The 25,539-nt window shown below is 38.8% G+C and overlaps 1 protein-coding gene across 1 annotated transcript; it reads right to left on the reverse strand.

Moving 5' to 3' along the window:
• Positions 1 to 11,352: 11,352 nt before the first annotated feature.
• Positions 11,353 to 24,494, reverse strand: ASIC5 (acid sensing ion channel subunit family member 5). The gene is given in 11 exon segments (XM_003205358.4): positions 11,353 to 11,768; positions 12,389 to 12,480; positions 14,935 to 15,103; positions 15,939 to 15,995; positions 16,818 to 16,965; positions 17,520 to 17,669; positions 18,480 to 18,599; positions 19,775 to 19,971; positions 19,974 to 20,005; positions 21,621 to 21,927; positions 24,212 to 24,494. Coding segments are annotated over 11 exon segments (1,512 nt in total). The 5' UTR covers positions 24,252 to 24,494; the 3' UTR covers positions 11,353 to 11,568.
• Between the last annotated feature and the right edge of the window lie 1,045 nt (positions 24,495 to 25,539).

A 25,539-nucleotide genomic window follows, 5' to 3' on the forward strand; every position in this document is an offset into this window, starting at 1 on the left:
TTTTTTTTGAGAGAGAGAGAGAGGGTATAGTGAATCATTCAGAGATGTGACAGCCTGTACATGAAACCAAAGACTTGCCTTCTGTCGCATATAGGAGTTATTGTGGGCATTTATGTAATGATTTAGAGGGTGAGACAACCACAGAGGACACGTGGCTTTTCACAAAGACTTCCTTCCCTGCACCATCCTACCCCTCAGCGTATAGACATCCCCGTACATACAGCTTGTCTGAACTTCTGTGGAGGCTACATTGCTCCTTTCCTTGCTGCCTCAGCCTTTATCAGGGAGAAGGACAACATTCATTAGGTCTATCCTACAAGTACTGCTGTAATACAGGTAATACTGTAGTAATCCCAATAAAGTGGGCTCTTCAACTGCCCCTGCATTCCTTCTTTTCTGGTTAATGTGGAAGCATCCTTAGACGCACAACTATTGAAAAGTGATGGGAAGGGGTAAGGGTCTGGCTAAGAACAGGAGGGGAACACCTGAGCTCCAACTGGAATTCAAAAAGAAGGCTCTCAGTTCACAAACATTGTTTTGTCATCTACAGCTCATACCATAGATGTGCTCATGCAGCTCAATCAAATGTAAGGTTTGTTGTTCCTCTAGAGGTGTCAGTATTTTCTTAAGCTGCAATTAACTCCAAGACATCAAGAAAAAGTCAGCATTTATTTATGAAAGGCTGTTCAATAGGCTTTTCACTTAGTACTGTTATTGAACATTATTGACCTTCCCACTGTAGTTATCTGTGGGTGAATGTTGCCCTGTATTTTCAGTTGGAAAACAGCACTACAACTGTAGGCAATCTCCACTGTCTCTTGCATTCCCAGATGTGTCACATTCAAACTGCAGTACTTCCTTATCCAAAAACATTTTTCCTGGCACTGAAGTGCTGCAGCACTAATCATTGCTTTCTGATAGAATGCCATACCCTCTGAAAAGGAACCAAACTGACCCCAACATTTTAAAAAGTCTCTGATTTGTTTTCTCACGACACTTTCTTCCTTTCTGACCTCACCAGGCTAAAATCTCTTCAATAAACTGTTCAGAAAGAAGCAGCAAAACAAAGAGCTACTGCCACACTGAGACCAGGCCCCATCACCTCATCCCAGTCCTTTTGTTCCTGCCTAATGGCAGAGCCTGGTCTCTGTCAGATGACCTCATGGTTTCTAATTAACCGCTGAAAAAAACTGCCAGAAAATCTATACAGAACACTTTCATCATCTTGAAGAAAACAGAAAGCGTGCCATTCTAGGCTTGTGTCTGCTTCTGTGGGCTCTGCTCAGCTATGAGGACAAAGCCACAGCTCCTGCTCTGTGCACGATGCCCTTCTAGCCCTATCTTTTGCAATGACTGTCCCACCTCCCCTGACACGGCTCCATGCTGTTCCTTCAGCCCCTGTCACTGTCCCCAGAGAGCAGAGCTCAGCATTGTCCTCCGCTCCCTGTGAGGAGCTGCAGCCACCATCAGGCCTCCCCTCAGCCTGCTCTGCTCCAATCTGAATGAACCAGGGGACCTCAGCCACTCCTTCGTTTTCTCCCTACAATAGCATCTCTGTTGTTCATCCCATGATTAAGAAAACCAAAATTTTGCCAGTGACATCAGCCTCAGTGCATCAACTAGGTCTGCCTACTCCTTTCAGTGAATATTATTCACTGCTACTGAAAGGACAGAGAAAACATTACTGGGCCCTTGATCCTTTAACCAATTTTCCCATGGTGCCGAATTCACTCTTGCTTGCCTTTGGACTTCCCTATGCTACCTCATTGCTGGCAATGTGAAAAACCAACAATGGGTAATGATCAGCCCCCAGGGAGGCAACAGACTTCCCTATAGGTCGGGTCTGGTTGACATTACCAGGCTCTGTTCCTCTCAGATGGAATCACAAGTGTTGATGAGAACTCTTCCTTTTTTTCATGACAGAAGTGGTCATGATATGAGATCAGGTTGACTAGCCCTAGGTGACCCCTCCAACCTGGATTGACCTTTACCCACATCTCTTTTTGCCTGTCCATCAGGTTCCAGAATCTTGCATCTGCTTTATAATGATGTCTGGAAGGGTGAGGTAATCAGAGAAGGGAGTTGCATGACACCCCAATCAGAAACCTGCTTCCATTCCCTTCTATCTCTTAAGTCTCCTCTTTCTGTCTGGTGGCTTCTTGTGTAGTGGCTGAGTGACACATCTGTCCCAGGGATGGCAGAGCACAATACCACTAGTCAATCTCCTTCGCCAACTCCCTGGTGCTCCTCAGCACTCAGCCCACGTGCTCCCAAAGCACAGGGGACATGGCTTTTTGTTAGTGGATTCCATGACTGGTGCTTCTTGTGAGTGTGTACCAGCCACCATCGGCAGTGGCAGTGACAGCATCCTTCCTGTGTGCCTTCCTGCCAACTTGCTGCATCCTGCAGGCTGTCCACCCAGCCTGCAGTGCTCCCTGGGGTGCTATGTGTCTGCACAAGAAATGAACACCCTTCCTCCTAGCTCTGCCCATGCTTCCTCAGCCCCTCCCTCTGCTGGCACCCCTGGGGTCTCCCCAGCTCAGGAAATCACTGTGTATTCCTGCACAGAGTGGTCACATCTTTTTGGATGTATCAATGCATTTATAATGGCTTTAGTGACTTGACAAGAGGAGGAGGAGTGATGTGCAGCCTTTCATTTACCACAGATTGTAGCAACAGTGCTGATGTATCTGCGCTGAGGAGGTCAGGATACAAGGAGATGCTCTTCTGAGAGTGCAATTCCCATTCTCTAGGTATGGCACCACAGTTAAGACAAACAAAACTCACTGCATTCATGCCAGTCTACAGGAGTTCATAGACATAGTTTACATGCACCTGGTATGGAAGCCCAACAAGGATTTTTTGGAAAACAGTCAGGCAGAGGCATTTGTTCATGCATTTGTGAATCAGCTTCTTCCTTGTTTCCTAACATTTAGCAGGAAGAGTTTGTGTTTGTTGTTGGTTTTTTCTTGTTGTTGTTGTGGTTTTTTGGGTTTCTTTTGGGGGGGCGGGGTGGGGGAGCGGGCAGCAACTCAAAAACGGTTAAAGTATTGCAGACTGTAAATATTGGGTAAAAAGTAACAGTAAATCCTAACTTCGTCCCAACTTCAGCAATGCTTTTGCTGGGTTACAAAGCACTAATTCTAATTGAGTTAGTGTTCTCAACCGGGTCATCCTGAAACAGCAGTAATCCTGGGATCCAAATAGAGCTGGCTGAAGAAGAAATGAATTTGTCTAGTGTTTTTTTTTAATTTAACTCTGCAGGAAAAGGTACAATGAACCAGATAATTTGATCCTATCATATTTTAGTATTTATTGTTTATATGCAACTGGAGATAAAACATTCCCAGGAAGGAGCAGCTCATTGGCTGGAGCTATGTTTGGTTCTGAGTCATTTGGTGTTTATTAGGCCATTTGCTTTTATCCTTGACCAGGAAAAAGGCTGGGGAAAGCAGATCTGAGCTGGATAGAGTTGCCCCATGCTTAGGGAAACGAGAGGCTGAAAGAACAGGAGCAAGGGTTTGGTCAGCTTCCTCCTCTGGTTGCAGAGGGGTGTCTCATGTAGGATAGCTCAGGGGAAGGGCCTGATAGAAAACCTTTTGGCCAAATAGCCCTTCTCTGGTGGAAATTTTGCTCTGAAAATAGCTTATGAATTATGATACGAGAGACAGTGAAGCCCTGCGTGAAGACTAAGAAAATGCTACATATAAACACCTAATTTAATCTAGTAAAGTTAGTAAATCTAGATGTATAACTAGCAGGCAGGCAATGCTCTGCTCTGCATATGGTAATCCTGCATAAAAAACGAAGTAGTATCTTACTAAGCATCCATTTCTGTACCATACAATCTTGCATGTGGCCAAAGCATCTAACACGAGAAACGTGGAAGCTCTCCATATGTCAGAGGTAATGAAAGTACTGCTTAGAATTGAACTCCTGATTGTTTTCAGTAGCTTGTGAAGCATTCTTTTAATACACCAATGTATAAGGGCAAGCAGTAATGCTACTTCTGTCAGTAGAGCACAGTAACAAAAGAAAGCCTCAGAAGTGTTTGAAAAAGTATGTCAGGCACTGCAGGACATTGTTGTGTTCATTCTCAAGAAGAATAGCTTCTCCCTGTGGTATGTTCTTAAAACAGAATCTGGTAAAGCTTGTCTGGGCTCTATGTAACCAAGGCTGTGATTACCAGCAGCAAGGGCTGACTTCTGATTTCAGGACATTGCCTTGGACCATTGCCTAGCAATGTTCTGATGTTTAAAGGCCTGTTTTTCCTCACTTGCAAAGATGGCGAATGGCTAATATTATCTTTGTTAGAAGAAGAAAAGATAACTCCAACAGGGTAAATAATTAGGATAACAGGAATAACTCCTAACTTACAAAGAAAATATTTTATCTTGCACTCCAAAGGAGCAACAGAGTCCAGCTTTTTCCTCATCTTCTGGTGATCTTTGCTCCCGGTTTAGGATTTCTATGTGAATGACTGAGTTGAGACTTGTAAACAGGAGAGGTAGTATGGCATAGTTTGATTTCTTTTGAATCATAGAATCCTTAGAATTGGAAGGGACCTTTGAAGATCACCTAGTCCAACTCCCCCGCAACAAACAGGGACATGCACAGCTAGATCAGGTTGCCCAGGGCCTGATCCAGCCTTACCTTGAAAGTCTCCAAGGATGAGGCATCCACCACATCTGTGGACAACCTGTCCCAGTGCCTCACCACCCTCACTGTAAAAGACTTTTTCCTTTTATCCTATTCCTAATTTAAATCTACCCTATTTGAGATTGAAACCATTTCCCCTTGTTCTATCACCACAGATCCTGCTAAAGGGTCTGTCCCCTTCTTTCCTGGAGCTTGACTTTAGATACTGAAAGGCTGCTATCAGGTTACCTCGCAGTCTTCTCTTCTCCAGGCTGAAGAGCACCAGCTCTCTCAGCTTGTCCTCATAGGAGAGGCATTCCCTTCCATAGATATTTTTGTGGCCATCCTCTGGATGCACTCAAACAGGTCTGTATCTCTTTTGTACTGAGGACTCCATTTCTGCTCGCAGTATTCTGCAGTCCAGGATATGGTTGACTTTCTGGGCTGTGAGGAGATATTGCTGGCTCATATCCAGCTTCCCATCCACGAGTACGCGCAGGTCAAAATGACTTATATTCATGAAAATACTGAGTAATTACAAAATGATTGTCCTGTAGCATACAGACTACTAAACTACTAAACTCTAATATCAATAGCAGTTGGAAAAACATGCATTCCTAAGATACTGAACTATCCTCCTAAGCAAGATTGTGAAAACAATTGCTGCTTTGCTTGGTCACTGTAAGGAGAGAAAAATTTTGTTATACAGGAAAATATTCAGAAACATTTGCTTCCTTCTGCACGCTATCTGTCAAAGCACAGAATTACATACATTAATTTCTGTTTATCATTTTATAAGGCTGAAAAGAGAGGATGTCTGGACCAAAGGGCTAGTTTAATTATTAGATTTATATCTTTATAGGATGCTTAACCATAACTTTCACCCAAACCACATTTCCTAGGAGAACAGCCCCTAAACCATGCTGCATACTGGTAGAAGGACACTCTCCATCCTTACAGTTGAAGCTGTTCTGTATCCTACGAGGATGAAAACAGAGGACAAAAGACTGGACTGGCTAGCTAGTCCTCTGCTTTGGGCACCTGCCACATCAGAGTCTCCACTCCTGAGCCTCTTGTCCCAGTCCTGTGCCCAAGAGACACTCTCCCAGCAACCACCCTCTGAAACTGGGCGTTTAATGTACTTTTCAGCTGCAATAAAGAAATGCCTTGGGGACAATCAGATTACTTCCTTTGCTTTGTTTTTACTTAGTTGTGAATTCCCTTCTTACCCTGCCTGCTCTCACCACACCCAAGAAAACCACAAACCTTTCCCTTCCTTGTGGTTGGTGTTCAGGTCGTTGAATATCGCCAGTGTTCATGTTATTTGAAACATGCATCTTGTGGTCCAATACATTTTAGTTTAGGAAAACACAAAACAGTTGTTTTATCTATGATGGATGAGTCGATGCTTTGCACTGTAGCAGTTATCGTGAGTAAAAGGATGCAATATAACCAAGTATTTTAAATGAACATCAAATATTACAGTATCTACATCAGAAATTATTAAAATGCCATTGATCCTTGTTAACTTTTTTTTGGTAAGGATTCTGTAACAATGTTCTTACTTAACAAAATGAGTTAAACTTTTCCCAAGCAGCACAAAGTACTCCTGTTACTACTTTTACAAGGAGTTCATTTTACAGCTCTTTGAAGAAAAAATGTATTGGATGCAACTTACTAATTACAAAGTATACCATACTTTAAGACAGAAGAGTTCTAGTTGCTTGAAGAGAAGATTGATAATCCAAAGGTTATAGTATTACAACTTTCTAAACATTTCCCACTCCTAAAGAACAAACACATGCTGGAAAATTCCTGTGAAAAATAACAAAAAGCAGCCTTCTTTTGGCTGCTATGCAATTGGGTTAATTCTATCACCAAATGAAGTGGTGCAAAAAGATTTATTAGCAATTAAGATCTGAGATGGAAATTGCTTAGGGCAGTGGGGAGAGATTTGTTGCTTTCTGAGCACTAAGTCTCCTTTAGATAGTGTGGCAGAAATGCTAAGTCATGGCTTGAATCGGTGTTATCAGTGTTTGAGCACCTGGTGGAAAGGCAGGGCCAACCCAGGGGAGCTCAGGTGCATGCAATGCAATGCAAAGCAATCCCAGACTTCATTTAAGAGTTGGCAGTGGAGGCAAAGGTGTCTTGCTGGAGATCCCTGTGTACCCAGGCCCTTCTGAAGGTAAGCATCTGCCTTATCCTGAGGCAGAGTGCGGCTTTGTGAGTGATGAGGACCTCACCAAAGGAGATGTAAGGAGGCATGTGAGGTGCTGAGTTTCTGGTTCTTGCAGAGAATTTTCTCCCATTGGTATCCAAGCTTTCTTTGCATGCAGGAACAAATGGATAATACGAGAACAGATGAAGGTAGGCAGTGACTATCTGACTGTCTAAGGAGATATTCCAAAACACTTTAGCACTTTGAATCTGGTGCTTTGAGTTGAGACACAAGACAGATGCCTTACAGTTTTCAAAGAGTGTAGGACCTTTTGTGTGTCCATAACTGTTGAAATACAGCAAATAAGTCACAGAATCACAAAATATCCAGAGTTGAAAATGGTAACTTCATGCAGTTGGTGATTGCCCAGCCTTCTGATTTGTCAAGATTTCTCTGTCAGGCCTTTCTACCCTCGAGAGAGCTAACAACTCTTTCTAATTTAGTTTCATCTGTAAACTTACTTAATGTGTATTTATGTCCCGCATCCAAATCATTTATAAAATGTTGGAGAGAACTGGCCCCAAAATGAAGCCCCACTAGTGACTGGCCACCAGCTCAATGTAATTCCACTTACTATAAATATGTTCCTGTACTGCATGATGTCACTTTGTTCCCCTCAATTTTTTTTTTTATTTTTTATTTTTTGGAATTGTAGAAGTCTCCCCACTGTTTGCTAAACTTTCTTGTTTTAACAGTGAGCAGCTGCTTACTGTCTTAAAGCAGACATTTTGGGATGTTTCTTTAGTTAAATAGTTTTGTTTTCTTGTATCTGGTTTGTTTCAGGTGGGGCATTGTTTACTACTTTCTTCATACATTTCTCAGAAGTTTGAACTAAAATGACCTAAGAAAACTCAGTTTACTCAGACTGCAAGAAAGAATCAAGGTGCAATGTAAGCCTTCAAGACTAAATCATGCACAATCCATAAGTGAACTGTGCATCCATGTGGACGTGACTTGAAGTTGTTTAGCGTTTTTAGGGTGGAAAATTTCCACTGAACTTTGGATCAAGTCTTTAACAATTTTTAAGGCTTGAAAAATAAGGGTTGATTAAAGGTTACAAACACAGCAGACCAAGTGGCCAACAGGCAAATCTTCCAGAGTGCATTCTCATAGCCAGAAGTAGTTAGCAGTAGTAGTAGCCTTTCCAAATGTGTTTTCTTTGGCAGCTGGTACACACAAAAACCTCTTGGCTACACCCAGAAAAGATTACTATATTAAATTCTTAAATTATTATTACATTGAATTCTTAATTGAGGATATTGGGAGTGTCAAAATTGCATCAAGGAATGGAGTCGTTCTTGTGGGAAGCATATGGGTTTAGTTGAATGACCGCAGAAGAAAACTTAAGCTTTTTAGTGAATGCTTTTTTGCAAGCTTTATGGCACATAAGCAACTCTGAGAAGCCCATGTAATTCACAGCTTGTTTATAGAAGTCTTTATTTGTATAACTGATCCTAATTTTTTACCTCTGGTTAGCTCACCATTTAAAATGAAGCCTTTAAAGATGTGGTGGATACTTTAGTAATGTGTAATAATAATCATCGGTCCTGCCTTAAACGCCTACTTTCTAAGCCTTCAATAACTATGCAATGCTTACTTTGAGACCTACAGGGAATGCAGTGTACATAAATCTAGGTGTTCCTGACTTCAAACAGCTGGCTAGATTGAAAGTGCCTATGGAGGTGTAATGGTGATTGTTAGCTTCTATTTTGACAAAGTGAGCTAAAAATCTCTTCCATAAAGACCCTGAAGTATACTAAAACTGTGGAATTTTCTAAGGCTCAGGGTCACTTCTTTGAAAGGAAACCCTATCTTTAGTAGTGCAAAAGTAAACACACATTTGATCAGGCTTAATGTAGCAAACTGATAACATTTTTCTAGAGGCAAAAGGGCTTCAGTATTTAAGACCGCAGAGATCCACATGTGGATTTCTTTATCCTCTGAATCTTGCATAAAAAAAAACTTCTAATCCTAAAAAAGGCTGTAAATATTGCCATTACTCTCCCTGTTCTGAGACAGGAGGTGGGTAAGGAACCCCTGCTAGTATGTTGGTGGTTTGCACAGTGGGAATGGCCACGTGGGACTTCAGGGCAAGCTGTCATGTGGTGATTTTGCTTCTAGTGAGGAGTTAGCTGAGGTGAGCCTCTGGTGGATGGAGACACATACAGAGCAGGATAGTTAACAGGACCAGGATGATCAGAAGCAGCATTAGCAAACTAGTGCTACTCTTATAGCTACAGCAGTATCCTCTTTGGAGTTTTATGCTTTACAACCTTCTCATGTTTCAGCGTTGCAAAGTAATTCCCACAGTATTAGCTTGAAGATATTTCCTGTATCATGAGATTTAATTCAGCTGTTAGCTTGAGAATGCATTTAATTTGGGATACAGCTACAGCAACAAGCTGTACCAGGGCTGCTCCAAAAGTAATGCCTTCTATTTTCATCATGTCAACCCATGACAGCAGAGGAGGATGGTGGTGTTATGGTAGAAGTTGAACCTTCCCACTAATATCCTACTACATACAGTCTGACAAAATGGCATCTGACATGGAAGGATGTAGGAAGCAAAATGTGTGGAACTGAATTCCACCATGAGGAAACAATTGCACCCATTTGGTCCGGAGTTCTTGGAATTGCTTGGCAACGCCTGGATTTCTAGAATATAGAGCAACTCCACAGCAGTGAGGTAAAGGAGCCATAAGAAACCAAGAGTTAGTATCATGCTGCCATGGCACATTACTTAGGTGGGGAGCACTGTTATCCTAAAATTCTACCAGCACTCGATCCATACACAGTGCAAAAAGCTGCATTAGGACTGGTGGGTAGACTCAGCTGACTACTTTCAAACTTCAGCAATTTTTATCTGATAATTCAGCTCAGAATTGGTGAAGATTGAGGATATTCTTCTTTGCCCTTAATTAGCAGTAGATCTGTATACTTGTGTAAGCTCCTTAAGAGATTCACTGTTCAGCTTATTTTAATGCAGAGTGGAAATGGATATATTTTTTGTTTGTTTACCTCAGAAATTAATCTAAACATTGTACTGCATAGACAGTGCCGCTCAGTTCAGGCTGGGTAATATCAGATTCATCAGCAACCCCTTAGAAATATTTCTCAAGCTCATACATCATCATGAGAGAGAAATAAATTGATTCAAGTTACAATGAGAAATTCCGTGTCAGATGCTGAGAAATTAACTACATGGTTGTGAGCAGGAGAAACCTTCGGTAAGTGGGGCATCTGCTGGTGAGGCACTGCAATGAACTAATCTACTGTGTGAGAGTCTGCTCCAAAGCCTGATCCAATGCAGGCCATTCTGTGCTCCGTTTGTCTGCCAAACAAGCAAGAACCAAGCCTGGCTACTGGGTTCTGTTGCCCAAATCATTCCTTTTCTCTTTCCGTAAATCCTTACTTCTGTCACTCCTTTAGAGATGTCTGACACGTATATTGCAACACTAATCTTGTGAAAGTAGTTTTGTTTTGTTTGTTTTTTTAAAGGGAAATAGGGCAGTGAAACTTCTCAGGAGATGTGACACAAGTCTCAAAGCATTTCCAGCCTCCCCCCCCGAACAAACTTTCATTACAGATTCTCTGTCTGTTAGATTATACAGCTTTCTTCCTTGCACTTTGGTACTCTGGTCTGCTGCCCAAGAGTGTGATACTGAATATTGTGCACAGGGAAACACAACAATAATCTAGACGGATAAAATCCAGAGCAATAAAACATGGAAAGCATGATTCAGCTCCAAAGCCACATAATTCTTACTCTTGCTTTTTCTTCAGTAGGATTTAAATTAAGCATTTCATCTTTTTTATCCATTTAACATTGAAATTATGCTGCTCAGTCCTACTGAGCCATCCTGAAGTTTTATTGCCTCCAGCAGCAATAAACTCTATCAATAGAACCTATAAAATATGAGGTCAGTACCTCCATTGCCTTAACAAATGGATCTTTTCTGTGATTAAATTATAATTCTGCTGCGTATTTTACAGTTGTGAATGCTCATTAAGAAGAATAGAAGGAAAACAAGTTTGTTTGCTGTCTCCAGAGTCTAACAGTGTGAACCTGGCCTATGTTTATCCTCTTGCTATCTAACTGCGTGCTCTCAGTTTCTCAGTTTTGCATTTCTAGTAGTTGGCAGACTCGTGAGATTTTTATTTTTTGTTTATTGGCAAACAGGCATTTTACTGTAGAGGTTATTGATATTAGGCACCTTCCTGATTCTGATAGGCAAAGCTACACTGTCCTTTGCTGGAAGAAGTAGGCCTTATAACAAAGCCTTTGTCAGTAATAAGGAATCTACTTTTTTTCAGCACAGCAATACTACATCTTTATGATGGTTAGGGAACTTCTGGTGTGATACTTTGGCATGAGTGTTATTTCTCTTTACCCAGGATACATAAGCCAGAAGTGCAAAGTTGCATTGAATGTCTGTAGTGGTTTTTCTGTGTATTTTTTTTTTTCTTGAAATGGCTATTTAAAATAAAATCTTAGGTAAGTATTAGATTTTTCTTTATATGAGGAAGGTGAGGCTTTCCAAAGTTCTTTCATTAAAATTATCTAGCACAGTTAAATAGCTGTAGGCACTAAATAAAATAGGAAGAATAAGAAGTACAAGGGAAGGGTGCCATAGAAGGTATTACTGTCTCCTTTATATTTTAGAGGTGAAGGGAAGGTGGAGAAACAACTGTTTTTGTGTCTCTCCAAGCCACTAACACTCTTGTATTCTCTTCTTTTTTTCCACGTGGGTTGGTTGGTCGTGGGATGGATTATTCCACTGAGGTATTTCAGGAGCTTTCAGTAGAAGGAAGAGGCACATCCAGAAGAAATTGGTAAAAATATACTCGAGCAGTTCTATGATTGTAATCATACTGGCACCACAAAACAATCCAAGCTGACCACCTACATCAGCTGTGAAAGGAGGAGATAAACATATGTCATCCAAAGCGTTCGGTTTAGTCTAGGAGGCAAACAAAACCCTGCCACAATTCAAGTGCTTAATAAATTCAAAATACATAATCCATCACCTTATGAAAACAGAATTACTGTTCTTAAGAATGTTTATGGAAAAAAAGACAAATGTGTTTCTTAATTTTAAACAAAGCACATACAACAACATATTTTACTGTGGAATGTGTACTTAAAATATTTCCTACTTCTGTGCTTTCTTAGCCATTCTCTTGCTTTTCCTCCCCATGTTTTCCCTCTCCCCTCTGAATCCCAGAAACTTCCTACTCTTGCAGTTAGTTCAACATGTTGTATAAATGAAAACTACTTCAAGATTTAATTATTATTCTTAACTGTTTTCCCTACTGTAGGTCATTAATGGTATGGCAGGAGGCCTATGGAGAAGAAACAGAAGGCAAATGTGATTATTATCATTACTGTATAAAAAGCATTGTTTTTATTTATAAACCTGGATAGTCTAGGACTTGGGAGGGGAGAGAATTAAAAACAAACAAACAAAAAAAACCAGATGTTTTAAACATTTTTTTAAATTGATCAGCAATAAATGTTAAAAATTCCCTTACCAAGCAACTCGGGTATGGTCAAGGCCTTCTGCTGCTGAGTTATTCTGTAGCTCAGATCGTCATATTTAATGTCAATAGTCACAAGGTTCTGCCTAATGATAAATACATGCAGTATTACTTGAGAGTGCTGTCCATGCTTACCAACAGCCATCAGCATGGACTGAATTCATGCAGTGATGGTGTCTTTTAAAGGACAATCAGGTGGGAATTACAAAAAAAATGAGTTTTAAGGAAGAAAAAACTGAGAAAGTGTACTAATAGCAATAGTTGTAAGAGGAAGCCATTGGAGGAATTAGAACATAGCCTGAAGATTAAGAGCAACTCAGCCTAAATCTACGCTGTGGGATAAACTCCTATTTCTGAAAGGCTGCAGAGATAAGCTTGAGTGGAAGTATTAATCATCTGAAGCCACAGCAGAGACAGTGCTTGGACATATAGTCTCCTGCTGCTGTTTATGTGCAAATGCCTATGTAATCCTGATAATTTCAATGGTGGTATTCGTGCAAAAAATCTCTTGCCCTATACTCAGGTGCCTACTTCTATCCTCTGCCAATAGCCTCTCTTACCTAATTATATTCTTGCTGCAAAAGTGGAAGAGTGGGTAAATCTTTGTTGGAGCAGGACATGTGGAATGATTCAATGTGAATAAAGAGCTCATCTTTATGTTGCCATGGCTACAGAGTCAGCGTAACTGCTAAATAGAAGATAAACATAACGGTAGTGGAATAAAACAGACACAAAAACCAGTTGCACTTGTAACGTCATGACATTTTAGAACAAATGTAGTGAATATTAGTCAGAAGTGTGAACAGTTACAGACATGGAGGTTGAAAATGGTGATGAACTTATTCATCTGATGTTCACTGAAAACACGGTGGTGGTTTTACAAAGTGACTGCCGTCCCTTTAGGTGATAATTCTAAAATCTAGGTAACACTGAGTAATAAAAATAATCCTTTTCCATGGCTTTTAATATTAAGTCCTCCTACAAGTGTCATATGGTTGCTAGTGGCACTGTACAAGAAGGCAGTAAGCAGTGAACTTTTCCCTTCTGTTTTCGGAAATTAATCAGGGTCTGTTTTATAGCTCAGAATATGTATTTGTTAATACTTGGGCTGAATTCCTATTGGTCAAGGCTTGGTAACAGAGGAATGTTCTGTATTTTTTTCTTGCCTAATTAAATGATTGTGGGGCTGTACGTTGTGTTTACAGGCAATAATATAATTAACAAAGATAAAATGTTCTCAAAGGATTATTATCTTTTACATATTATAATGGGTGTCATTTTCATAATCTTCATATAGTTTCTGTCTAAGTATAAATGTATGAAAGCATCTGCTAACTGTTGGCTCTAAGAGTGACAAACCTGAAGTCACTGAAGCAATGAAATACTCATAAATATAATTTTTTGCTGTTGTATATAACTTGAATCTGTGGATATTATGAATTTGTGTAACATTGGTATTAATTCTTGTATAGGTGATGTGCCTCTGTGATGTAATCTGGATTATGAAACTATACCAGATGTTCTTTGGCAACTGGGTTGTATCTTTTTAGCAAAAAAAACAAAAAAACAAAAAACAAACAAAAAAGAACAACAAAAAAAACACAAAAAAACAAAACCCACAACATAGAAATCCTATTGGATATATGATGCTTGTTTTTCAAGGCAATTCAGTATCACTTCATTATATTATAGCTGTAAGGCACATATGCCTTTTAAATCATAATTACACTTGATATTTCTTCTATGAATTGAAATGTATTCAGATTATGCTAGCTCAGCACTACTACTGAGCAACACAGCTACATGCATAATGTAAGATCTAACAATTTCATGGATAATATTTGTTTTCAATACCACAGAGACTTATTTTCACACTAAATCTCTTCTTTGGGTATAGCCCACTTTTTTTCCCACTATGTAGAATTTTCTTCTACATGGATAGAATCACACTGCTTTTCTACTTCAAGACAATATGGTGCCAAATATTTTCTAAATATTTTTTTGAGTATTTAAATGGTATTAATGCAATTTTACTAACAGTAGAAAAGAATATTACGCTTCTGACATTTTTGCTGTGATAAAACCTAGCTCTTCAGAATTTCCACAGCTTTTTTTGCTAATGCGTTGAGAGAAAGGGCAGGAAGTTTATCAGCACAGTTTTGGGTTGTCCACTGACTTCTGTGGGATGGATTGCTTGTGCAGACTGTAAGCGGGTTTCATAACCCTACCCTTTCTTTATTCTTAACCATGAAAAGTTATATAAAATTTTAATTTTGTAAGAGATCGTTGGAAAAAGTAACGGAGAACATTGCTGTTTAAACTGGATTACTTGTTTATGGGATCCACGAGTCTTAGTTGTACCTACATATCATATATAAATTCTAATGTAATCTGTTAGGCAAAATTGATTCTCTCACCATATCTTTAATAACACTTAAGAGGGTATTTTTAAAAAGGTCGCATCATATTGTGCAACTCTGTTTGCACACTTAGAAGTAATTGATCATTGCTTTATTAGGCAAGCTGTTAAAAATGATTACCTGATGTACTCTGGACTCTTCTTCAGCTTTGCAGAAATGTATTTAATGGCATTTTCTCCTCCAAAACTTGAGTAGGTGACAGTGGTAGGGTAATGTGTTTCTTCACATGGGGCAGGGCAAGTGGAGTTGTGGGTTCCTACTGTACATAATCCTTTTACCTCTATGTCATCTGAAAATTCAGGAGAAATATCTTGCACGTTTCTAAAAGAGCACTCAGCATTAAGACTTTTCTAACCTTACAAAATGACTTTCAACTGATTTTTTTTATAAAGACTCACACTGGTTATCCTTAGAAAAGTGGATACTTTTTTGAAGCAACAAATATCTGTAACTAGCACTTAGGAAACTGGGGGAAAAAAAAAAAAAAGTAGGGCAAAATTTCTTTCTGAAGTATGAACTGCAATACACAGTTATCCTTTTTGAGGTGGGTGCTATAGTTCTCTGTTTGTAGTGCCTGCTGTCTTTCCTCTGCCTCTGAACTTGTTTTTGCTTACTGGAAGGAAGGAGGCATCTAGGTCTGCTAGAGATGATTTGATGCTTTCTTTCCCCCTAGTTAGTTTATACACTCTCTTAATTTATCAGCTTCTTTGAGAAGGGGGAGAAGGAAGAGCTCACATTGCATGGCTGCACCCAGAGCAAAAGAGGATTTCTAAAATTTATGAGAAGTTACTTCTCAGATTCTCTGGAAAATACTGTTAATGATAATCTGTTGTAATGATTAACAAATTCCATATCTGCTGTGTGCAGCTCATTTGCTCGTGGGAATGAGCTACATGTGAAAACACATTCATTTTATTTATAAAATGATAGGATCTTAAAATCCAGGGATTTTCAGTTACTTTTTTTAATCAGTCATCAAACTTCTTACTGCGTCTGATCTCTGTTTTCAGAATATTAAATGAACTGGGATGTGCTCCATTTCAGTATTACCTTCAATAATTTTGGGTATTTTCTGCTATTTGGGATTTGCTTACAAAATATTGATATGAAAAATTATTACTTACGGATTGCAGGATAAACACAATTGTAAGACTTCATTAAATCACATTCTATTCCATTTCCTTAAAAAGAAACATTCTTTTAGGAACTTAATCGAACAACCTAGCCCTTAGCTCTGAAAAAATAATGTCATCAAAGCCTATGTGCTACTTCATACTTCTCATTATACGTCTGAGATAACAATTCACTCCAGCACAGTGCAGGTACTAAATCAAAAATGGTACATAGCGATAGAGAACACAAGATCAAGGCAGGATGCTCCTGGTGCAGTGAACAAATGAACATCACTGCTGTGTTCCAGCCAGGATTGCTTTTAAGGTTGTGGCTCAGTCTTTATTTTGGCTAGCTAAGGCAAGAAATTTCTGGTTGTAGTATTGGAATTAAAAAACAAAGGAGGTGGATGGAATCCAGCTACATCCTAAACACTTCAGACTTCATGGAAGATTACTCAGATAGCAATTTCTGTCACAGCCCTGGGGCATAGTCTTTTCTTCCAAGATTTTCTTGTCTAAAAATGGCTGATGATCAGATGCTTGTAATACTCAGAATTAAAAAAAAAAAAAAAAAAAGACAAATATAAGTAATGATCCCAGCTGAAGTTATCCTGCTGGGATCATTACTTATGATTGTTGTCAATACCACAGAGACTTATTTTCACACTAAATCTCTTCTTTGGGTATAGCCCACTTTTTTTTCCCACTATGTAGAATTTTCTTCTACATGGATAGAATCACCTCTGCCATTCAATAGTGAGGTGTCTCCTAGCAAGGTAGTCTTTATATATATGTATTATATTATATATATTGTATATATATGTATTGTATATAATATGTATTTTATATATATATATAATATTTAAATAATATGATAGTCCAAAGCAATACCTGGAAGGATAAAAGGCGAACAGCCGCACCAATCCTGTATGTACCAGGCCTTGCATTCCTGCAAACAGCCATTAGTACTGTAAGTATCCTGGTACTGAAGTTTGATATCAGGCTTGCACTCTCCCCATGGATATTCTTGAATGATTGACTGTAGGGTATTGATAACAGAAGATAAACATTTGTCCCTTTTAATATAGATAACAGTTTTCCCATATTTTTTAGTGTTAAATGCAGCATGTTGAAGATGTAAAGCAGTAACATGATTTAATTAGAGACAATTACAGTTTATGCTTTTGGAATTGTAAAGTCATTTCCAACTCTCACACAGCAAAACCAGGACCTGTTCAGACAGCCCAGGGCAGTGGGGTAATCTTCCCAGGTTGCACCAAGAGACGATACCAGGATCCTAATAAATCATTAGTATTAATGGAACTTGCTGATGGACAGCTATTGCTGTAGCTGCAAAGGCATCATTGCAGCAGTAAGACTGCAGGATGCTAACTTGAGTAAAAACAGGTCAAGCAAACCATCCATGTCACAAAAAGCATTTTTTCTTAATGGCTGGAGAAAATTTTATTCTTTCAGCTAACTGTGGCCTGAGACACATTTTAACTTCAAAAGCACCTCATAAATTGTTGTGTCTCAGAAGAGAGTTAGTGACAGTGAGCACTGATGTTGTCACTCGGTGGTCGAGGCGCTTACCTTCAGCTGCTGAATCGCGACCTGTGCGTGCATGCCGACTGGTGTTAATAAACCTAACCCATCAAAGCGTGGCATCTCTTTGGGTGAATGGATAACAAACGTGATACCAGCATCACTATAACCAAGGGCGGGATCATCGGTGAATTGCTCCTGAGGCAAAAAAAGAATTATTTAAAACAGCTTCGGTTTTGCTTATGTTCTGAAGATTTAGCAATATTTAAATAGTGCTATGGTTTTTCGGTCTTATTTCTCTAGTTTTCTCCTAGCAATTTGCAGAATAGTTTGGAAACAAACTGACTGTAATTTCCTTTGCTGATTACCATTGTGGGGTTTTCTTCCTGTTACTCTAAATTTCTAGTTTTTTTCTTCCTTCTATTCTATTCCATGTTCAAAAGCAAGAGGCAAAGATAAACCTTCATTCATAACATAAAGATTCATTCCTTTTCCTTGCTGCTACCCCACATGTCAGCAAGTTTTCCACTGTTCTCTTGAGATCCTGTCACTTCTCCCCCTTACAATTTCCAGAGAGTGAAAGTGAATGTTTAACTCTTCTATAACTGTAGCTTTTAGTTTTCTTTCCTCATCTCACAAGGTGTTATTCCCTGAGCTTTGATTTTTTGGTCAGTTACAATACTAATAAGGCCAGAAACCATTGATAGTGCAAAGACCAGACCCTCACGTGTTTGTATAAAATTAAATTACTTGTGGTGTTTTCAGCTGTAGGTACGCTGTATACATACATGCTTGCTTGCAGCTTTCAAAGCCATTTAGCTGGTACGGAGTCAACAGTCATTCAGAATTTTTAACCCAGTTTTGGATCTTTAAAATACACTTTCACTCAGGAATAGTCTTGAAAAAGACTTTTATGCAAGAAATCCAAATGTCTGATTAAAACGAAACCATCTGTTTATCTGTGAGTTTTTATATGATTAAATGTTAAAATCACTAGTATAGCTGTACCTGTTGGACATCAAAAAGTAAGTGTAAGCCTCTTCCAGACAAGCTCACGCTTCTTGCTGGAAGGTCATTGTAATTAAAAGTAAAGCAGTTTCCATATTCAGTGAAAATGTGTTCAAAGTCCTTCAAAAGAGAAAAAATAAGGAAGAATAACATGGGGAGAAAAAAAAAAAAGAACTTGCATTAGTGAATCAAACTAGGCTAGTTGGTTGGGTTTTTCTTTCTTTCTTTTTTTTTTGTAGATTTTCCCCAAAGGCAATGCTAAATTTTACAATTAGGAAAGATGGAAATACTCAAAAAGCATTTCATCCCTTTCTACAAGAAATGACCTATAGAAATTGAAAGGGTAAATTCACATAATTTATTAATGCCCATGAGCTAGTCAAAATCATTAAATGAGGTTTTGATTTTGTACCTATTATATGCTGTTGAAATGATACATTCAGTTCAGTTTTTCCAGTGGCTGTTTAGTGGAAAGTGTTTCAAATGTATGCGTGATATTGCACATGGGGTTAAAATGTTTGCATTTTTTCCCCAAACCACTTCATTGAACTGAAAACCCTTGCTAATATGACTGCATTTCATAGCTTTAATTTTAGCTATTGGATACTTGACTGTTTTGAGTCAAGAGAACTCACTAGTGACAATTTTTAGAAGCCACAACATATCTAAGGACTAGATTAACCTGAAGGATTGCAGGACTGACCCTTCTGTTCACGTATTGTATTGAAAACAGGAATTGTTTTTTGGAAGAATTGACATTAATAGGAGGATCACATTCTTCTGTTACCTTCTGAAATTCCCAAAGATAGGCTATATTAATGTAGAATTCTTTTGGGCTCTGCTGGTAGTTACCCTGGCTGTCCATGTTCTTGACCCCAAGAATAAAACTAATTACATCAGTTGAATGCATCTGCGAAACTATGTCATACAAAGAAACTCCCTTCAAACTGATGTCATAGGCTTTTTATAAGGAAGATGGCTGGGTGGAGCTTGAAGGCATGACAGTTTTCAAAGGCCATTATCTAAGCAGAAGTGGAACTAGGCAGGGAGTAATTTAGACTGAAATTCTGTGCTACAGCTCAGGGAGTCCAGTAGGCTGTCCTGCTGAACTGGACTCTTCCTCAGAACGATTTACAGCTTGATTTTTTTTTTTTCTTTTTTTTTTTCTTTCCACTGAATGACTGTAAAGGAAAGCAGGAGGAGTAGCTGGAAAAGCCAGATATCTGAAGTCAACTGGTAACAACATATCCCCTCCCTCTCCATTCTTCTGTTCTAGTAGAGACAAGAGTATTTACCTCTGGGTGACATGTCTTTCCAAAAAATTCACATTCTAGCAGTGTGCTGCCATTCAGATAAAATCCGTTTTCCCTTGTAAACTCTTTAATGCTGAAGTTTTGGTTTCCAAGAAGGAAGCCATTTAGCTCTTGGAAATATTTGTCTTCTGTAGAAAATTTTTGGACAATTCCAGACACAATGTTCCAAAGGAAAAAATGATTTGAAGGTTACTCACTGCATGAGCTTGAAACCTGTCAATGGGAAGGAGAAAGGATTACTTGGAGCTCTGCAGAACTATTGGACCAATTTCAGTGCTCTTTTTGCTGACTATGTGACGTGGTTTGTTGCTTGTTTACAAACTGTACCTCATTCCTGTCCACCACGCTTGCACTTTGATCTCTAGAACATGGATAAACAATGTAGTCTTAATTTCTAGGAAACAGTTATTTTCAAACAAGAGAACAGAAAAGGACACCTTCCCAGGACTGCTATATAAAGACCTCTGTCGTGTGGAGCTACTAAAAAATAAGCAAACAAACAAAACAGATTGGTCATCTACATAATCCAGCAGCCAGAACGATAGAGCTGATAAAAGCTGGACAATTGTATGTACATGAGGGACTGTGGGAGGACCAATTCCTTTCAAAAAAAGAGCTGCTTTCCTTCATTCGTATGATTCATTGTTTTCTATGTGCATCTCATGTACCTGTGTTACTGTGACACTAAGTCTACCTGCTCGTGAGCTCTGTCACTGGTGCTACAGTAGCAGGAACCAAAGGTGATCTAGGAGAACCTAGAATCCTTTTGAAATCTCAAAAATATGAGATGTTGGATGTGCTAAAAAGACAAAGGAAGATTTGTGCCTCTTTGTTCTGCCAGGAAAGAAAACAGTAACTGAAAACAGGAGTGAAGAATAAGCACAACAGGAACAGCAAATGGATGTGGCAGCAAATTGTCACTAAGGCAGACAACTGGTAGCCAACTGTTTTATTGCTATGTGCTGCCACTATAGTTAGAACGAATGAGAGATTTTAATAATGCGTACTCAACTCAAGGAACTTCTACTTGCAGTGTATATTCTACAGTATAACCCAGAAGGACTTCATGTAGGGTGATGGAAATGAAAAATAGTGAGACAGAAAAGCACCAGATATTTGGGACTTGGACCTTCTGGTTGATTCTGGCAACAAAGGGTAGAATATCTCAGAACTTACCATTCTTGAGAAAACAATGTCAGTAAAATTATTTTTCTAAATTACTTGCATATTACGTATAAAAATCAGATTGTATATTTACTGCTTTCTTTTTTTAAAAGCAGTTACATCTGAATTGTGGCCACTACTTTCAACTTTAGTGAAGTTCCTGCTTAGGTACATGGCTTTCAAACACGCCAAATGCTTTCCTCTTACAGATCCCACTGACATTAGCTGGAACTACAAAGGGTGAGTGCTAATGAGAAAAAATAATTGCTTTGCCTGAAGTTTCTACAGTTGTATGATGTTTGTATTTAAGCTTCTCTGAAAATGTTGTCTTTCATTTTTAATTTCTATGATTACTGTCCCTTAGTTACACTGTAGAAGGAGCATTCATTGGCTATGATTTTACATGGAAGAATGTTTATACTTCCAGGTTTTGAATATTAAAAATCTGTGGTGTAATTCATCATTCAAAGATGGAGGAAGATTAAAAATCTGCCTTCCTTAATTCTCACATTTTCTTCTTTAGCTGAATAGTGGTGTGGAACATAGATCCCTCAGATTTGTGTTTTGCTGCCTTCATGAAAAGAATTGTGAAGCCCGGCTGCTTTATATTAGCCAGATAAAGAGATGTAGCCTCTCAAGAGCAAGCAACAAGCACAACTTTTACCTGTTCAGGTTGCAAAAAGTCACAGCAGGGAATTTGACATTTTCCACATGCTGAACTACCACAGTAGTGGTGGTTGGCCAGCTGAAGTAGTAGTTAAAGCGACTGCAGATTTGCCAAATGACGATGCCAAGACAGCCTGTGACTACTAGCAGCCACAGCACTCTGCGTGTGCTGCTCTGCGTTTGAACAATTTTATGCACTCCATGGAATGATGTGGATGAGGCAAACTCCTGACGATACTTCCTTCTGTCTTCCAAGCGTGGCAGAAGTTTCTTTGTTAAGTACAGTCGTATCTGATCCAATTTTCCTAAGTGTTGACCAAATGAAAACACACATTTTTAAAATCAGCATTTATATGGCTCTTAGGAACTATGTAATTAAGATGCTGGAAAGCATCTAGAAAAAGTCATGAACTCTTTGATTAGTGGGCTTCCTTCTAAGGGTAGTCTAGAGTTCTAGGAGATGTGTGCTAGATTAGCTCAGTTCTCAGCTCTGTTCCCTGCCTGAGAACAGACTATACTGTGCAATATTTTATGCCACATGATTGTTAAGCGTATCAATATAAATGAGTAGTTTCATTCCCATGGAAAAGATTGGATTTTTTACAGCACAAGATGCTGTAAAAAGCTAAACACCTGATTATTAAAGTCCTGGTCCTTCCTGCTTGCTCTAAAAGATAAAAAGGGAATTATGCATTTTTCAGACTTTCATCCTTAAATTACTGAAGGTTTCTGTGTAAAACTTGGAGGGTTACAGATTCAAAAGGAAATCTACTCTCCTACCCTTACGTCTGTATTAGTAGATTTAAGAGTGTGGCACGTTTTCTTGCATGAAACATAAATTTTATTAAACTGGTTTACTAGAAGTTGTTACAGTTGGGAAGAGGAACAAAAGGATGTGTGAGTTTTCTGCCAAAGCTGTCTTGACCACATCAACTCTCTGGGATGTTGCTTTGGCCTGTGGGCACTCTGCCAATTAAATTCCAGTTGGTTCTGGATTTCAAAATGTTTCTGAAAGGAAACAGCTTTTTATGGTTTTTTTAACATTCCTATAAGAATTTTAATTCAATGCTAGTATGATTTACTCCAACTCTTATGACTATTTCTGCTGGAAAAGTGCTCAAAAGTTTCTCTCCTAGCTCTAGTGACTGTTGGATCCTCTTGCAAAGCTGTTTAGGCATTGGTTCTTTTGTACTTCACGTTGTAACAAAGGAGAAATGATTAGAAACTGTTTTCTCTCCAGACCATAATACTGACCCAAGCTGTATAGGTGGAACAAATTTAATATTCTCTTGTTGCAAGATATAGACGCTGACCACTGATTTCAGGATTTGAAGACACTTTTTTTTTTTTTCTTTTAAGCATTCACCTTTGGTCTCAGTCTGGGTCTCTTAAAAAAAAAAAACGCAGTGACTTAAATATATTTAAAATGATTGCACAATGTCATTAAATGATGATGATGCTAGATAGTCAAAAAGACCTTGGGCAAATGTTAGGTCTTAGCTCTCTCAATAACCTATTGTTTGATATGCATATCTTTTGGTAATGATGTAAAGTACTTTTAATGTTGACTCTGCAATTAAAAAGAATATAATTATGTGGATTTAAAAAAATATATTAATAGAGAATCCAAAGGTTAAAGGATGGATAAGCAAGGAGGTAAGTAAATCAGAGGGATCCAGGTACAGGAGCAAACAGCATGTTCCAGTGTAGGCAAATATGGAACATGCATGTCATAGGGCAGACAGAGCTACGTTCAGGATGAGTTGCAGATAGATTGCCTCAGGAAATGCTGATTGCTGAAGAAGTTGTGAGAGCCATAATGATTTGTCAGAGAAACCTGGTTTCTCAGTCCAATGGTTTTAAAAAAGAAATCAGTTATCTGCATATGTAACCAAGGATATTAGGCCAGGGATGTACTGTTTTGAGTTGGTCTAAAAACTTCAGAAATTCATGTTATCTTTAATGCTAATACTATAAGCTGAATTTAAATAAGTTTTTTTTAACCTTGGTAAGTTGACAATTCATCACAGTCCATAAATACTTGAACAGGGAACTAATAGGTAATAGTAATGGGCTCTTTTGATCTAGTGTGGGTGGGAAGATGTAAAAGGACCCAGCGAAAAGAATGGGAAGCTAAGATCTTTCACAGAAAAAAATAACGTACAGCATGTTGAAAAAGCAGCTTATCTTCATCTGGAGCTGTTGTTATCTGGAAGGAGTTATTTCAAGGTTACATGTGGCTTTTGTCTTTGCAAAGGTTACTTAGTCTGGTTTTCTTTTATCCTTAATCTAAAAGTCATTAGATTAAGACATCATTCAGAAAAGTCATTGCGTTGTGTTACTTTTATTCTACATGCAAACAGGACCAATGGCTAGAGAGTATTCCTCATGTCCTAAGAGAAACGTTTTCTTTTCTGCAAGATTTGTTTCATCTCTCCCTGCTTTATATCTTGAAGACGTATATGACTTCTATTTTGGATAAGATTACAAGAGAGGAAGACAACGTTTCTCGTTTCATCAATCCTGACAAAAACACCCGAATATAACTAAAACTTTTGGTGAGGCACTCTAATACGTCTAATTACTTACCTTTAGCATCCAATTGAGTGAATCTCCCCAGCTGGTCCATGAGGCTGTGCTTATTTCAGTAAGGAGGGAAAGGATACTGTAAGCTGCCTTATCACTGTGATCATTGCTAGCTAATGGCTTTTATAGAAAACTAAATGGGAGGTGATACTTGATGACACAATGCTGGGCAATTTACCTGCCAGGGTTGCTATGTTTTTCCTTTAGATAACATGGTCTGCAAAGTAAAAGAGAAGATTAGTTTTGAGAAGATTATTTTTATGGCAGGATCAGATGTTCAAGTACCTATTACACCAATAATAGTAGAAGCGCAGGCTTCTTTCTTGTTGCATCACCTTGTAAGTTAATTCTTCATAATTTCTTTTTATTTTAGAAAGACATCTTCAGAAAAACTGTGCTGTTCCAAGTTGAATACATTCTCTTTAAGTAGATAAGGAACCTTTTCCCTGGAGGGCAGTGGATGTCTGCCCCTAAGCTCCTACCAGCAGCAGGATGTAGATCACCCTCACTTTGAATAGCTGTCCTTATAACCAGGTGCAGATTTCATGTTTCTGTGGGCTTCAGCAAGAAATGGGCTGCAGTTCTTGAGAACTAACCCTGAGGGCGAGGAAGAAGATGCATGGGCATTCCATTAACTCCTTATCAAAGAGAAGAGAAACCGCTTTTGTGGTGAGTGAGTGGTGTATTCTTGTTTGAAAACAATTTCTAGTAAACATCTGGGCATCTAATGAAAGGCAGTGGAAAATAATAGGAAGTTCAAATATGAGCTGTGCTTTGTTAGTCTGCTGGGAAAATTTAAAAACTGTCACATTCACTTTCTGATCTGCAGGGGACGGAGATCTTGGGGTTATTTTTTCCTCTCATAAAGGTTCAATTCAGTGCCTGCAGCACACTTGAGTTCTTGGGTTAGGTGTGCTAACTTGGCTCCTCAGTGCCTCACTGGCATTCACAGTTTGCTGGCTATTTTCTGGCTGTGTTGCTTAAGTGACGAGCTGCAAGTTAGATCACTGAGCTCCATTTACTCATTCCAGTGTGAAGAGCATATTTCTGTACTCTTGGAAAGCTTCTTGGAAAGATGGCCTCTTCCTTTTGTTACTTTTGCCTCATGAATGAGGCTTTCTACCACAGTAAGCTTTGAGCAGTACTTGCATTCACTCAGGCAGTAAAGCACTTAACAGTAAGCTGTTTTTCAACATCTATACGTAACTCAGCCGTACCTAATGCACTGCTGAGCAGTTATTTGCTGATCTGCTGATTCCTATTAACACAAAGCACTCTAATTCGCAGTACTCAACGCATTTACGTCACTTAAAACTTGCTTGTGTTCTTAA

This window comes from Meleagris gallopavo, chromosome 4 (genome assembly GCF_000146605.3).
Source record: "Meleagris gallopavo isolate NT-WF06-2002-E0010 breed Aviagen turkey brand Nicholas breeding stock chromosome 4, Turkey_5.1, whole genome shotgun sequence".
Classification (NCBI taxonomy): domain Eukaryota; kingdom Metazoa; phylum Chordata; class Aves; order Galliformes; family Phasianidae; genus Meleagris; species Meleagris gallopavo.